At 45.3% G+C, this 16510-nt stretch overlaps 1 protein-coding gene and 1 non-coding gene across 4 annotated transcripts in view; one reads left to right on the top strand and one right to left on the bottom strand.

The window, feature by feature from the left end:
* Positions 1–10908, top strand: part of GABRR2 (gamma-aminobutyric acid type A receptor subunit rho2) — a 38547-nt gene extending 27639 nt beyond the window's left edge. Inside the window, exons 5-11 of one of the 3 annotated variants that reach the window (XM_060283557.1) lie at positions 62–144; positions 333–473; positions 2166–2219; positions 2572–2724; positions 4190–4386; positions 8579–8779; positions 8880–10908. In XM_060283557.1, coding sequence (XP_060139540.1) covers positions 62–144; positions 333–473; positions 2166–2219; positions 2572–2724; positions 4190–4386; positions 8579–8779; positions 8880–8885 — 835 coding nt within the window. In that variant the 3' untranslated portion in view covers positions 8886–10908. Of the gene's footprint in view, positions 1–61; positions 145–332; positions 474–2165; positions 2220–2571; positions 2725–4189; positions 4387–8578 lie in introns of all 3 variants that reach the window. The other 2 variants (XM_060283556.1, XM_030859492.2) reach the window with 2 other exon arrangements.
* A 5048-nt stretch (positions 10909–15956) lies between these two features.
* LOC115854876 (U6 spliceosomal RNA) lies at positions 15957–16068 on the bottom strand. The gene has a single exon (XR_004040154.1). It is a non-coding gene; the product is annotated as a U6 spliceosomal RNA (small nuclear RNA).
* Positions 16069–16510: the final 442 nt, after the last annotated feature.

Here is a 16510-nt window from a genome sequence, read left to right as displayed (position 1 = left end):
CTGGGCAGGTATATGAGCCAGTAACTCACTGCACGAGCCAACATGTTTGTTTGGGTTCTAGGATTACAGTCACCGCCATGTGCAACATGGATTTCAGCCACTTTCCCCTGGACTCCCAGACCTGTTCTTTGGAGCTGGAAAGCTGTAAGTGTCTGTATTCGTAATGACAAATCTTCGCCTTATTCCCTCTCTGTGCCATTTTAGTAACTATGAGACTGAGTACTGCCTGCCAGGGATAAGACCTATTTAATCCCTGGCTGAGGTAGGATGGCCCTGTTGCTCCTGCCTCAGAAGAAAAGGAGTGAAATTAACTTATTTTCCTCTTCCCAAAGATGCATATACAGATGAAGATCTGATGCTGTACTGGAAGAATGGGGACGAATCCCTGAAAACAGATGAGAAGATCTCCCTGTCTCAGTTTCTGATTCAGAAATTCCACACCACTTCCAGACTGGCCTTCTATAGCAGCACTGGTAGCTAACTTCTGCCATGGTCAGATTCAAATGTGGAAGAAAACACATTAGAATTCTTTTTCAGTGTTAACTTTTTCCCCTTCCAATAAAAATAACTTTTCATTATTCTAATAATGCCCAGTCCAACAAGACATAAACAACACTTAAAAGCAGAGGCTTTAAAAGTTGCTGCCCTCTGAAACTCCATGGTCAGAGGTAGTCATTCTGAACAATTCAGCAAACACCCTTGCAGACATCCTGCTTTAATTATGTAATTTTACAAAAGTAGGGTCAGAGTGTACACGCTATTCTGCAACCTGATTCGTTTGACTTAACGATGTGGGGAAATGTATTTATTACCTATTTATTTATGTATTTATTACTGGATTTACCTGTGTATTTATTACCTATATTCAGAGCTATAGATTCATTTCTTATGCGCAGTGTGACCCCTTCTTGGACCTTGGGGCCATGGTTGAAGTTTTGAGAGGATCCATTTGTCCGCTCTTCTTGAATCTCACCGTCAGCCCTTGTGTTAGTTTCCTAGAGCCGTCCTAACAGAGTACCACAAACTGGGTGCTTGAAACGATAGAAATGTGTTCACTCACAGTGCTGGAGGCCAGAAGCCTGAGCGCCATGCTCCTTCTGAAGGCTCTGGGGAGGACTCCTTCCTTGCCTCTTACTGGTCCTGGTGGTTATGGCATCACTCCAACCTCTGCCTCTGTTGTCACATGGCATTCTCCCCGTGACTCTGGTATTCCCATGGTGTGTCTCTGTGCATCTATGTGCAAACATCCCTCTTCTTTAAGGACACTGGTCACTGGATTATGGGCCACCCTAACTCAATATGACCTCGTCTTACTTTGATTACATGTACAGAGACCTGATTTCTCAATAAAGTCACATTCGCAGGTGGTGGGATTTAGGACTTCAACATACCCTTATATGCTACACAGCTCTGCAATATAGAGCTGCAATACACAGCTCTGCCGCAGCCACGGGACCCTGGAGGACTTCTCACTTCCTTACCCTTTGTCCCAGTGCTGAGAAGCCTAGGCCTGGCTGTGAGGAGCTTTTGGGCTACCGTCTGCCCCCGCATGGCCACCATCCCCCCCGCCCCCCCGTTCGCCTGCCCCCAGCCCCACCCTTCTGTTTGCAACATCAAACACTGGAGAAGAGTGGGCCCCAGCCAAGGTTGCCTTGGTGTCAGGACAGCCCACACCTGCTTTCCCTTTATGCCCATACTGCTCACCCCATCCCTTTCTTCTCCTTTGCTCTGATGTGCATTGCCACACAGTTTTCTTTTCTCATCTGTTCTTGGCAAGTCCAAATCAACTCTCTTTCTAAAACCATTTTTAAGAGTTCCTGGTATAACTTTTACTATGTGTCACTGTTTTGAGTGCTTTGTATGAATTAACTAATTTCTACCCAACAAATCTATGGTGTAGATCGTAGTATCCCCAGGTTACAGATGAGAAAACTGAGACTCAGAGAGATTAGATTTTAGAAAGGAAATGTATTATACGAAGCCAACCAATCATTAACTTTTTTTTTGGTTGCACTGTGAGGCTTGTAGGATCTTAGTTCCCCGATCAGGGTTTGACCCCAGGCCCCAGCAGTGAGAGCAAGGGGTCCTAACCACGGGACCGCAGGGAATTCCCTGTTTTTTTTTTTGATCATTAACTCTTTTTAAATTTATTTTTGGCTGTGCAGATCTTAGTTGTGGCACACGGGATCTTTGCTGCAGTGTGAGGGCTCTTCGTTGTGGTATGCAGGCTTCTCTCTGGTTGTGGTGCCGGGGCTCCAGAGCATGCAGGTTCAGCAGTTGTGGTGCATGGGCTTTCTAGTTGTGGTGTATGAGCTCAGTAGTTGCGGCATGCAGGCTTAGTTGCCCTGCAGCATGTGGGATCTTAGTTCCCTGACCAGGGATCATACCCACGTCCCCTGCATTGGAAGGCAGATTCTTAACCACTGGACTGCCAGGGAAGTCCCTTGGGTCATTCACTTTTAACTTTCTGCTGAAGATGAGTGTGGTGACAGGGGAGGAAGGGCCCCCAGGGAAGGAGTTTGTTTTTGCCTCTGCGATGGAACCTCACTGGCTTCTTCCTGTGTCCCCCAGGCTGGTACAACCGTCTCTACATTAACTTCACGTTGCGTCGCCACATCTTCTTCTTCTTGCTGCAAACCTACTTTCCCGCCACCCTGATGGTCATGCTGTCCTGGGTGTCCTTCTGGATCGACCGCAGAGCTGTGCCCGCCAGAGTTTCACTGGGTAAAAGCATTTGATAAGGTGTGATAGGGTGGTTACTTTTTTTCAATCAATCACTATGTAAAGAAGAAGTAAAATCATCATTCAGGGTCCTTAACCGATGGGCTGTCAGAGTCAGAAGGAGCGAACTTTCCTCCTGCTTCTTGCTTTCCATTCACATACTGCCCTCAGTTTCCCAGACTACACTGTGAAAACCACAGGGCGCTCAAACCGCATCAGCTCTGCTCGAATCGTTTCAGAAAGATAGCACCTACCTGGGGTGTAGACTTCCACCACTGGCAGTATCAGAGCTCAGTACTTTGATAAATAAGACAATTTGACAAATGCCCAAACTTACTGTGCAAATACAAAAACTTCGTTGGCCTTATTTAGATAGACTGAGAGTTTGGGAGCAGGGCCCATATTTCATGATTTCTGGGAAGGAGAGGGCTGTACTCCCTGGAGCTGTGGTTTAGTCCTTCACAGACCCTAAATGCCAGAGTAAACATTTGCAACTCATCAGAGATTTGGACAAAATCAGGTTGGGCACTGAGACATGTGAGACATGCAAGGCACAGTGAAGAAGAAACCTGTATGACAGGCTTCGAGGAATTTCCACAGTCTTCCTGGACTCAGGTGAGGGAGGATGTGTTCTTTCCCTGAAGTTTGGGAAGTTTCCTTGAGAGGGGTCCTGTAGCCCCTGCTTTTTAATTTTTATTTTTTATTGAAGTAGAGTTGATTTTCATAGCCACTGTTTTAAAGTCCACATCTGAGCAGATCCTTTGGGAAGCTCTGCTGATCTTAGCAACCACATCACAGAAACCCAGGCTCCCAAGTGGCTCAGAGTAAAAGGGGACAGGCGGTTGGCTGGGAGGAGAATGGGTTGGCTGCTCGGGAACAGATCCTTGCAGATCCTCACACCTCTATGAGGTGGAAACGTGCCCTGGCCACTTCCTATTAGATGTAAGAGAGAGCAAATGGGGCTTCCCTGGTGGTGCAGTGGTTGAGAGTCCGCTGCCGAAGCAGGGGACACAGGTTCGTGCCCCGGTCCGGGAAGATCCCACACGCCGCGGAGCGGCTGGGCCCGTGAGCCATGGCCGCTGGGCCTGCGCGTCCGGAGCCTGTGCTCTGCGGCGGGAGAGGCCACAACGGTGAGAGGCCCGTGTACCGCAAAAAAAAAATAAAAAATAAAAAGAGAGAGCAAATGTAAAATGGGACTTAGTGAACTTATTTACAAAACAGAAATAGATTTACAGATGTAGAAAACAACCTTATGGTTACCAGAGGGGGAGGGATAAATTGGGAGATTGGGATGGACATATACACACTACTATACATAAACTCTCTTTAAGCATCATAAGACCTTGGAAGAAACATACTACAAAAATCAATATAAAATGGTTAATAGTTGAAAAAAAAAGGGACTTAGTGAAATGTGAGGGCAGCTGTGTACCCTTGTCAGTGGCTGAACTAAAGCTGGATGCTGCAGGGATCACCACGGTGCTGACCATGTCCACCATCATCACGGGTGTGAACGCCTCCATGCCCCGCGTGTCCTACATCAAGGCCGTGGACATCTACCTCTGGGTCAGCTTCGTGTTCGTGTTCCTCTCGGTGCTGGAGTACGCGGCCGTCAACTACCTGACCACTGTGCAGGAGAGGAAACAGCGGAAGCTGCAGGAGAAGGTGAGAGAAGTTTCATTCATTTCCTTGTTGGAGCCCATGCTGCTGGTTGGATGAGAATAGCGGGAGGGAGCTTTCATGGAGAAAAGGGAGATGTTTGTGCAAAAGGAGGAGGATCCATTTTACAATATTCTAGCTTCCATCACAAAAGATCCCAGAAAGTAGAAAGCCTTTGGACAAAGACTAGGAAGACTTGGGTTCTTGGGCCCAACTCTGCCATTTATGTTGGGCCTCAGTTTCCTCATCTGTTAAAAAAAAGTATAACAGAACCCTCACCCCACCTTCCTCCCAGGGTTATTGTAAGGGTCACAATGCCCTTACAAAAATGTATATGAGAGTTGTTTTGAAATTGTGTGGTTCTAGATGCACATAAATTATCACTATCATTACTGAACCTATCTAGGGAGAATGTCTCTACGTCCTGTGAACAGACAGGAGGAAAGTTCTAGAATAAAAAACTCCTGTATTTATCAGTGCTCTGGCCCAGTGAAAATTCAGCCACACACAACCTTAGCCTTTAGACTCATTGGAAATACTATGCTATCTATACGATACTGCACTATAGCAAAGTCTACTATGGGATGGAATGCAAAGGGGGAATTCAGGGCAATGCACCTGGGCAGAGAGGGAAAATCTATCCTATTCATATGCGGACTCTTATTAATCACATTAAGAAATAAAATGCCAACTTGTTACCAAATCCTTGCTAGTCATTGTACTGATCAAAATGGGTGTTTACCTAAAAGTTGTAGAGATCAGGGGATGTGAAAATTCCACATTTATGTGTGTCTAGCTGGCTGAGAGCTCCTTAGCAAAGGGAGCTTTAAGTTTTAGGAAAGAGGACCTGTTGCCTTTTTAAAAATAGTCTTTTAATGCCCACATTATACCTGTTAAATATTTCCAGTTGTCTTCAAATATGCTAGATTGTTTAAGAGTTTATATTTTAAGTTGTCTTCAAAATACTTTTGCTTCAGCATTTGAGGATTTGTTCAATTTTTTTCCCAGCTGGTGGGATCTTAGTTCCCCAACCAGGGATCGATCCCAGGCCCTTGGCAATGAAAGTGCCGAGTCCTAACCCCTGGACCACGGGGAATTCCCTCAAATTTTGATAATCTGTGCATTGATCATTATCAAATGCCTTTGGAATATACTTAAACACTTTTGATTTGTAATCTGTTAGGCTTTCCTTGTGTAGAGCTGTTCAAAAAATAGCAAAGCCTTCATCTGACAGATATGCGCCCATGAACCATTAACAGCGCATAACTTGTACTCAGGCAGATCATTATTAACCTGTTACCATCTGATGGGCCCAGTGTTTGCCAGTGATGATACGATGCTGGCTAAAGAGCAATGAGGAAATCATACGTGGACAGCCCTTTGGGCTCCGAGTCTAGCTCCATGTCTATGGGAACAGACAGCCGGGAAGCGAGGGCTTGTTCTCCATTGTTGTCAAGCACGCGGTTGAAAGGCTGAGAAGCTGTGGTTGCTGGGGAGGCAGACCGGTGGGAGGACACGAAATCTCTCTCCCGCTGCCCCACAGAGAAGCCACTGTTCACAATGTTAACATGGCCCCCAGTGGAGCTGAGGTTCCCGAAGTGGGAGCCCAGGAGCACCTGGCCTGGATTCGCCTTCTCAGCCTATTAAAGATGAAGATTAAGGGCTGTACCCCAGACCTACGGGCTCAGAATCTCCAGAGATGGCACCCTGGAATTGGCCTTGCTGACAAGCTCCCAGACAGTTCTGATGCTCACTGAGGTTTGACTTCTGCTCTGCAGAGGGCAAAGTTGACTGGAGCCTGCTGGGTTCACCATGGTTCAAAAGGGGACCCACGCTGCTTTGGGTTGAAGCCGGCAGGCAGAGTATAGTTCTGCTTCCCTATGTGTGCTTGAATTCTTTGGCTGGTCATCCAGACCTGTCCAATGCGCCAGATGCCACTTAATTTTTCTTAGAAATGAGCTGATGTGGGAAATAGAGATTTTCCATAATTTGGGGCATTTCCTGATTCTAACTCAAAACCTTAAATGTCTCTTTTTATTTTAGCAGAAAGAATTTCAGTTTAGAGCAAGGAAAAAGAAGACCCATGTCTTACAAAAAAAGAAGTCCCCAGTGATATAACAATATCTCACAATTTTACCAAAGTTTGGGTGTGATTTTATCTAAATGCAAGGAATTGAATAGATGACCTCTCACTGACCTTCTATCCTTAAAATCTATGAGTTAATTATTCTAGGAATGTATTAATGTGCTACTTAATTATTGTTGCTGATGGGACAAGACATAGAAATAGTAATGAAACAATCAGGCCTGATTAAAAAAATAGCTCTCCCAACCACAGATTTCTTCAAGTGTAAAAGTACGTCAAGTAATTCTGATTTGACATAAAATCATTCATCTATTTTTGCATTCTAAAGCTTCCTGGTATCCATCTGCGTGCATATTTCAGGAGGCACCTGAAACAGAGGCACCACAGGGCTGAGAGCCAGGTTAGAAACATATTAAAGCCAACAGGTTGAGAATAAACCCAAGGTCAGTTGGCTGGATCAGGCAGGCGTCATACCTCTGGCCAGCAACAGCCAAACACAAACCTGTGTTACTTGGGTGTGTGAATCCTTGTTTAAATTTTCAATAATCTGTACATTGATTATTATCAAATACCTTTGGATTATATTTAAATACTTTTGATTTATAATGCATTGGACTTTCCTGTATAGAGTCATTCAAAACATGCCAAAGCCTCAGGGCTTCCCTGGTGGCGCAGTGGTTAAGAATCCGCCTGCCAATGCAGGGGACACAGGTTCGAGCCCTGATCAGGGAAGATCCCACATGCCATGGAGCAACTAAGCCCATGCGCCACAACTACTGAGCCCATGCACCACAACTACTGAGCCCATGTGCCACAACTACTGAAGCCTGTGCACCTAGAGCCCGTGCTCAGCAACAAGAGAAGCCACTGCAATGAGAAGCCCGAGCACTGCAATGAAGAGTAGCCCTCGCGCGCCACAACTAGAGAAAGCCCGTGCCGCAGCAATGAAGACCCAAAGCAGCCAAAAATAAATAAATAAAATTAAAAAAAAAAAACATAGCAAAGCCTTCATCCAACAAATATGGGTTCATGAACCAGCTGTTAACCGGAGCCAGCTTTGCTGACTCTAACGGTAGGGAGGAGTTAGACAAGACCATTCCCTTTCCCTTCCCTCCACCTTATAATTTCTTATAAACATTTTCATACTCACGGAAATGGTTGAAAAAAACAGGATAATATACATTCATACACCCTGCCCCTCCATCCAACATTGTTGACATTTTGCCATTTTTGTGTGAGCTTTTTCTCATATAAACATACTTTTGTTGGTGCAGCTGAACCATTAAAAAATACATGACAGGGGAAAGTGGGGAGGGGGATAAATTAGGAGTTTGGGTTAACGGATACAGACTACTATATATAAAAGAGATAAACAACAAGGTCCTATTGTATAGTGCAGGGAACTATCTTGTTATAACCTATAATGGAGAAAAATCTGAAAAAACGTTTTACATATATGTGTATGTATCTATCTCTCTCTCTATATATATCTGAATCACTTTGTTGTACACCTGAAATTATGCAACACTGTAAATCAATTATACGTCAATTAAAAAAAAAACTTGGAGGATTATCTAAGAAAAAATATATAAATAAAAAAATAAAAATAAAAATACATGATAGGTACCATGACCCTTTACCCTTAAATGGAACTCTTTAGAATAAGGACACTCTTCTACCTAATCATCTTTTGATTCACGGCTGGAACCAGAAGATGTGTGTTTAAAGTCCTGAATCTGACACTAACTGTCTGATCCCAGGAGAATTGTATAGCCTCTCTTGGTCTTAGTTTTTCCTTCTGCAATTGAGGGCATTTGGACTAAATCAGTGGTTCTGGACCCTGGCTGCATAGCAGAATCACCTGGGAGCCTTAAATTAATTAGTCTAGAGTGGAGCCTGGGCATGGCCAGTTTAAAGAGCTCCCAAGGTGACTCCAATACACAGCCAGGATAGAGAATCGTTGGACAAAGTGATCTCTGGAGATGCTTCTAGTTCTGTCTTTTCTGTGGTTCTGAGAAGCCATGGGCTTTACTCTCGGCCCAGGCAGCCTCCTCTGGGCCTCTCACAGGCCGAAACATACCTGACATCTCCCCTTGTGTTTGCTGCCCACAGTTCCCATGCATGTGTGGAATGCTCCACTCAAGAACCATGATGCTGGGTGGAAGCTACAGTGAGTCTGAGGCCAACAGCCTGGCCGGGTACCCGAGAAGCCATATTCTGACAGAAGAAGAAAGGCAAGACAAAATAGTGGTCCACCTGGCCCTGAGCAGTGAATCCAACTCCTCCAGGAAGAAGGGGCTTCTGAAGGGCCAGGTGGGTCTTCGCATCTTCCAGAACACTCACGCCATCGACAAATACTCCCGGTTGATATTCCCAGCTTCCTACATATTTTTCAACTTAATTTATTGGTCAGTGTTAGCCTAGGAGCTCTGAGGCTATGCCTGGGGAAGGGCACGGACATCTCCGGTGTCTGGCCGGCCGCCCACACGTGGACCTGCTGAGCGTGACCCCTCACAGACAGAGCAGCAGCCCCTGGACCACCTCAAGCAGCATCCTGGCTCCCGGAGGAGCCCAGGGGCCCTCCATCTGCCCTCCCCCAGGCCTCGTGGGCTTGCTTATCGTTCATGCTGTGTTGTGTCCCACTTCTTGCCGCTCTGGGACTGTCTTCTTCTGTTCTTGTGTGTGAACAGGTTCATGAGAGCCTCCCTCCAATAAAAAAAGACTCAAATGCCTCCCAGATGAATGTTCTGAGACCCTTATGAAGCCTAGGATTCAGTTATAAAGGGAAGGGAAAAATGAAGGGCAAGCTTAGGGGCATTCTGGATAGGAGACAGGAAATTAAGATTCAAAATAGGAATAAAAAAATCTGTAAACCCTACACTGGATTAAGTGCCTATCTAGGAAAGAAAAAGAAAACTCAGATCCCAGATGAAATGATTTGACCTGGGTGAGTCTGGCAACTCGCATGATTTTGCAATATTAAGGGACATCATTCATTCATACATCCATTTAACCGTTCATTAAATATTGAATACCTGCCCTGTGCCAGTGCTTATTTTTCTCAGCAATGTGTGATGACATGCACTGAGTATTGCCAACCAGGGAAACATCACCCAAACCCATCAAAGTGTAGAGTTTTTACTGGGGGCTGGCCATCTGAATACAGCTGACCGCCTGTATGGCTGACCTTAGTCTCCAGTTCCTTCAGAGGCTGAGCTGATACATCTCAGCCTGAGACCCCATCATAAACCACATTGTTGGCTTAGACCGTCTGGCATGGCCGTAGGCCCCCAGGTGAACAAAGACCCTCCAATCAGGCAGGACAGTCCAGGGGTTTAGAAGTTACCGCCCAGGAGCTAGAGGCCAAGGCCCAAACCTTTCTTTTGTCAAGGTTCATCCTTTACTGCACAGCAATCATTGTCAATTCCTCATTGTTAATGTGAATTACTCTGCTTCTAGTATAGATTCATGCAGCAAACATTAAAAAACTCCTGCACTAGATATAGTAGGGTCCACCTTAAGAGTAAGAGATCATCTTATTCTTGTATAGCTCTCAGAAAAAGGACTGGTCAAGGATATCGTATACGATTACGTGTAAGTTAAAAAAGTATTAAGCACAGCAAAAATGGTTCATCATGTAATGGGAATTCTAAGGAAGGAAAGAATGATTTCCAGTGGAAGACTGGATCTCGTGGAGAAAACAGCGTCTGAGCTGCTCCTTGAAGGTTGGGGATTTGGAGAAGAAATGTTCATGCTAGGTGCACATGTAGAAAGTACATGCTAGATATGTGCGGTCCGATGTGGTAGCCACTGGCTATATATTTATTTAAATTTAAGTTAATTAAAGTTAAATAAAATTAAAAACTCAGTTCTTGCCACGTTGTGCTAGCCACATTTCAAGTGCTCTACTCAACAGCCACATGTGGCCAGTGACTACTGTATTCAATAGTGCAGATCTCGAGAACATTTCCACAGTCACAGAAAGTCCTGTTACACAGTGCTACTGCAGATGGAAGGATTGGCCTGAGCAAAGGCATGAGAGAGGCAGGAAAGTTTGGGATTGCAGAGTATAGTTTGCGGGGCAAGTCATCTGTTTTGGCTGGATCCTAGGTTGTAGGAAGAGGTGAGAGACCAGCTTTTTCTGCAACTCTAGGAGTCACAGCAGGTCCCCCATCCCTCCCAGTGTTCATCAGGACAGCTTCCCCTCCATGGAGTTGCCTGGCCCAAGACCAGCGGCTCTCCCAGCTTCAGGGACAAATGAAGAATGAAGGTACATAAACAAGGAAATTGGATGGTACAGGGCACCTGGACATGTTTAGAAACTTCTACCCTTTAGAGACTCTCCTAGGCCACAGTGCTACTCAGAGAATGAGAATTATTGATACATTGTCGTTAAATATATCCTATTGCTTTGGTTGTCTTATGTAATTCCAATACTGCTCTGCTGCTGACTACGTTATCTTCATAAATTGAGGCTCATATAACATGGTGGCCTGATCACACTTAAAAAAAAAAATAAAGATGTATTTTAACTAGCTTATACAGTGAAACTGGAGTTCGTTCTGTAGCAAACATGTAGAATTGTAAATAGCATTTTATCATGTGGGACCATGAACCAATGACACCATCAGATTTAGCACAGCTTTATTGCAGTGTGATAATCTGACTCTACTTGAGAAAAGTAGAAAATTAAATGAGGTAAAAAGGACACAACAGTAGGAGTAGAGAACAGGAACTAAGGAAATTTTGAGAACTGAACGATTCACCTTAAAGACAGGAAGATAGAAGAGTAAACATAATTGTTATCAGGGATGCTTGAATAATACTTTATTCCACTGAATCTAAGACACTATCGAGTGTAAGATGCACCCATGGTTTATGTACCACCAAGAAAGAAAAAGTGCTGCTAATTAAATTATTGCAGCCAATGATTATAAGATGAAGCCTGACTCCACCCATAGTAAATTGTGAAAAATGTGCATGTAAGAATAAAAGAAATAGGTGTTATACAAAAACTGATGATCAGACATACCTCTTTGACAATAAGGAACCAACATGTATGGTGCACTTGTCTTCAAGACCTTGTTCCTGGGTGAGGGGAGGGGGCGGTGACAGATAAAGAAATGCATGGGAAACAGCTTTCAGTCATTAAGAAGCTTACAGTGGCAGCGGGCATGGTTCAAAGGAGGGGGAGATTACAGCATTTGAAGAGTAGTGTTATTTATGGTAAATTCTGAGCAATGGATAGGTATAATTTCAACTGGGGAGGGAATATTAACATGGAGAAGGAAAGCTTGGGTGTGTCTAGGGAACAGCGAGCAGACACTCCACCAAATGCACAAAAGTCTTGGGTTCTCATCCTTCTAGTTCCATGACCCTGGTGTCAAGGGTCCTTCCAGGTTCATTCCGCTTAGAATAAACCTGGGGAAGAAACTGGACGGGTCTGGTCTGGGCCACGTATGTCAAAGATTATCAGTGTTCTGGGCTGTGAGTAAGTTGAGACAGAACTCTTTGAAACCACTTTGATTTGGTTCAATCTTTTTGTAAACCTCAGCAGAAGGGAGAGCATGAATTTGGAAAATGGAGAGCTGCTGAGTTTCAGGGAATCAATGAGGCAGGAAAATAGTGATAATAATGTTAAGCTCAGTGATGTTTGAGAACCTCTGCCTGTGTGCTGACACTGGCAGAGACCAGGAAGCCAGGCGAAGGCGCTATTCCAGTGGAAGGTGAGGAGTTTGGTCTGGCAAGCAAGTGGAGATGTCAAGTAAAAAGTTATAAACACTGGTCTGCGGCTGGAGGGAAGTAAAGATTTGGAACTACCCTCCCCGATGTGCTCAATGAATGAAGCTATCAAGGTGGACAAAACTCCTAAGGAGAGAAGCGGAAGAGGGAAGGCCTGCAAACGAGAGCTTGGGAGTGTTTATTTAGGTGGGAAGAGAAGGGTTGATCAGAGACATGGAAGGAGAACCAGAAGAGTGTGTCACAGATGCAGGAAGAAGGCATACTCTCAAGTGGAGGAGGGTAGGGCTGGGGGCAAATAATAACCACAAAACTTGAGAAGGGTAAGGGCTATGAACAGACATGGCAAGATGGAGTCCAGAGGCTAGGTGGGATAAATCATGCAGGTAGATGGCCTTCCGTGGCAAAGAAGAGAGACCGTTCTCTCCAGTGTAAGAGGTTTATGTCGGTAGAAGGAAAAGTGTTCAGAGAACTGCTATTTACAGTGGAAAACTGGACTTCTCTGGTGGTCCGGTGGTTAAGACTCCGCGCTTCCAGTGCAGGGGGTGTGGGTTCCATTCCTGGTCAGGGAGCTAAGATCCCATAAGCTGCGTGGAGAAGCCAAAAAAATAATAATACCATGGAAGACTATTTTAGACTCTTGTTTACTTGAAGAACTTAAAAATAACACTATGGCATACCTTGTGTGGGTGAAGGTTGTGGTCTCAATGGTGCGTTCCCCAAACTCTTCAGTTGGAACTGGGGGGCGTGGTCCAAGAACAGAGTCTATAACCCAGCTACCAGGTCTGTGGACAGAGCTTGGGGAGCAGCAGTCTCGAGGACTCGTGCCGTCCTCCGTCTCCATACACGTGGGGTGGGCGCTGCCGGGCGGGAGCGCGGCACCTGCCTCAGACACCACAGAAGACGGGAGGACAGACATTAGAGCAACTGCTCCGGGACTTCCCTGGCGGTCCAGTGGTTAATGCTCTGAGCTGATACTGCAGGGGGCGAGGGTTCGATCTGTGGCTGGGGAACTAGGATTTTGCATGCCGCACAGTGTGGGCAGCTGCGTTGTGTAAAGGATGGCATATTGAGTGCCTTCTCTGTGCCTGGTGCCACGGTGAGAGCGGGACGTAGGGTTCCTAATTCAGTTCTCACATAAATCCTGCCAAGGTTGGAAGGATTTCCCCTAGTACACACCCACGGAAGAGTGCTGCCTTCCATAACTGTGTGAACACATCAGGTAGGTGGACTTTGCATGAAACAATTCATTTCGCACAGTATTTTCAGGGAAAAGTGACTTATTTCCTTACTTAGATGGACAGAGAAGGGGCTGAAAATAAAACCCAAATTGGCCTGGGTTGTGCTGAAACATGTCGGCCTGGAGTTATCCCTACACCCAGATGGAACCTGGAATTAAACTAGACCACGGGGTTGGCTCCTTGAGGCTGGAAGCTGGCCTGTGGGACGTGCAGCCATTCAGAGGGTCCTACCCACCCCCAACTCCCCACCAATCCCTAAGAAATATGACACAAGTTAAAATGGTACCCACAAGGAAGGCTGTGTGCCCAACATGTGTCTGAGGGCGAGTACACTGGTCTACCTGCACTGAGAGCTAAATCTGGTGCGAGAAGGGCCCTACATCCCAGCCTGTCCAACCTCCAGAGCCATCGGAGAGTGTCCACACCCGTAGTTTAAATACATTCCCCACTAGCAGATTGACTAAAACACTCAGTCCTCACCTTCAGACCTGCAGATGTCATCATGGAATGGCATTCGGGTCAACCCTTGAGAACATTATATTTGGGGTTTAAAAGATACATAGAAAAACCAACCTCAGGTGTAGGAAACCATTGATGAATCTAAACTGGCCAGGTTTATGATGCAGATGCACTTCACCTTGCGCATTTAGCCCAAGGCATCTCACACTTTAACGTGCCTATTAGGAACCTGGAGACCTTGTTAATAAACTTTATTTATTTTTTAAACTTTTTAAATTAATTTATTTATTTTGGCTATGCCGGGTCTCAGTTGTGGCCCATGGGATCTTTAGTTACGGCATGCGGACTCTGAGTTGTGGCATGCATGCAGGATCTAGTTCTCCAACCAGGGATCGAACCCAGGCCCCCTGCATTGGGAGCGCGGAATCTTACCCCCTGGACCACCAGGAAAGTCCCTGTAGACCTTGTTAAAATGCAGATTATCATTCAGTAGGTTTGGGAGGGGACCTAGGATTATGCGTTTCTAACGAGCGTCCTGGAGACATCAGTGCTGCTGGTCTGCAGACCATAGCTCAAGTAGGGAGGCCCTAGAGACCACCTTCCCTCATTTAAAGTTGAGCTCAGATGTCACCTCCCCTTTGTGACTTTTCCTGACATCCTCTCCCTTGCCCAGGCTTAATTTATTTTTAACTCACCTGTGTTTCCAAAGCATCTTATGCATTTGTGCACTGACGCACTACCTCTATGTTGTGATTATTCTCCTTAATCCATGCTTCCCAGCCCTGGTTTAGTCACCTGGGGAGCTGTTGAAAAAAATCTCAGTGCCTGAGCCCATCCCCAGAGTTCCTGGTTTTCTTGTACTCACAACTCTTTTTTTGGTTTTTGTTGTTAATAACATTAACTCTTTTTTAAAGGCTGGTACTAAAGTCTGAAATAAATTTCTCTGGGAGAGTTTTGCATAGTTTGCAAACTGGGTTCCCTGGGATACAAGGGGCTCTCTGGGGGTGCTTCAGGGTCTGCTCTGGGGGAGGACCCTGGGAGATAGGAGAGCAGGAATGAGCAGAGTGTGTGGGGACTGGGCTGTGGACCCAGTCAGAAAGTGAGGGAGGGCACTGAGGAAAAGAAGCCCACCCTTCCTCTTCCCAGCGATCTGTTCATCCCAATCTTGGGCAAACAAACCAGCCCAACAGGGACACTTAACCTACTATGAGCAGGTGCTTCTACAGGAACCCAGTCCTTGAATCCTTCCAAGAATCCAGTGAAGTAGGGTTTAAAGGCGGTAAGAGGTAAAGATGGCAAGTTACAGGCCAGAAATGGAACTTCTGGCCCCAAAACCTTTTCACTTTTTACGTTTTCCTCCTATAAAGCTCTGGGGTCCAAGACACAAAGGGCCCAAGGGAAGTTTCCATCTTCTCCTATCAACATTCCTCCCATCAGTCCAGAAGGTACCTGGCCCCCTGGCATGGGTGGAATGGAGGCCGGAGGTGGGAGGGACAGGCAGGCACCACCACCCGCAGAGCTTTGGTTTTCTGCTCTGACATCAGATTTGCCCAAACTGCTGGGAGGAAGATTCCAACCCCAGGTCCTGGTCCTCCGGTTGCCAGACTCTTCTAGCCTCCAGCCTTTATCCAGGTCCTCCTCCTGGCACCTTTCCTCTTCCCCCAGAGAGCACCTCTTCTCCCCCATGTCTGCGCTGCCGTGGTATCGGAAGGGCTGCAGAGTGGAGCATGGCCACGAGCCTCTCTCCTTCCTCCTGTGAGCAGAGAGAGTACACCTGGGTGAAAGCTGTAGCAGAGGATGTAATCACAGAGGTAACAAGCCCTAGAACGTCAGCTCCAGGGAGAAGGGTTTTTGTCTATTTTCTTAGCTGCTGTATCTCAGGGTACATAACAGTGTTTGGCACATGTTAGATGCTCAGTAAGTACTAACAGAAGGAATTAATGAAAGCTACTGGTTTTTTTGTTGTCGTTTTTTTTCCTTTAATTGAAGTATAGTTGATTTACAATGTTGTGTTAGTTTCTGCTATATAGCAAAGTGATTTTGTTACACATAAAAAATATGAACGGTTCACAAATTTGCTTGTCATCCTTGAGCAGGGGCCATGCTAATCTTCTCTGTATTGTTCTGATTTTAGTATACAGTATGTGCTGCCGAAGCGACACGAAAGCTACCGTTTGTAAGTACCCACTATGCTCTAGATGCTGTGCTACACACAGATTATGGTCATTTTTCTCTCCAAAAACCTTAGGCTTTTGCATTTGTTTAATTTTAATTTCACTGTTTTCCTTGATTATTTTCTTTTTTTAATTGAGATGTTGGAGAAACAGGAGAGAGTTGTGCCTCACCTATTGCAAAAATGTAACAATAAACTTCCTCAAACTAAGATATTCTTCATAGTTACACTGTTTACACATAAGGACACAGGTATGTTTTTTACAGAAAAATTTTTTTAACTCTCCTGTTTGTAGAGAAATTGTTTCAAAGATATTGCCTTATAGCTTTGCAATTAGAAAAAAAAGATGCTTTACTTACGTCATGTCATTTACTCTTACCTGTTGCAATATCTTATTCCTGTTCAATATGCAGGCAGGAAACTAGAGATTAA

This window comes from Globicephala melas, chromosome 14 (assembly GCF_963455315.2).
Source record: "Globicephala melas chromosome 14, mGloMel1.2, whole genome shotgun sequence".
NCBI lineage: Eukaryota > Metazoa > Chordata > Mammalia > Artiodactyla > Delphinidae > Globicephala > Globicephala melas.
Note: the sequence above shows the minus strand (reverse complement) of the source record. Positions and strands in the feature narration are given on the sequence as shown.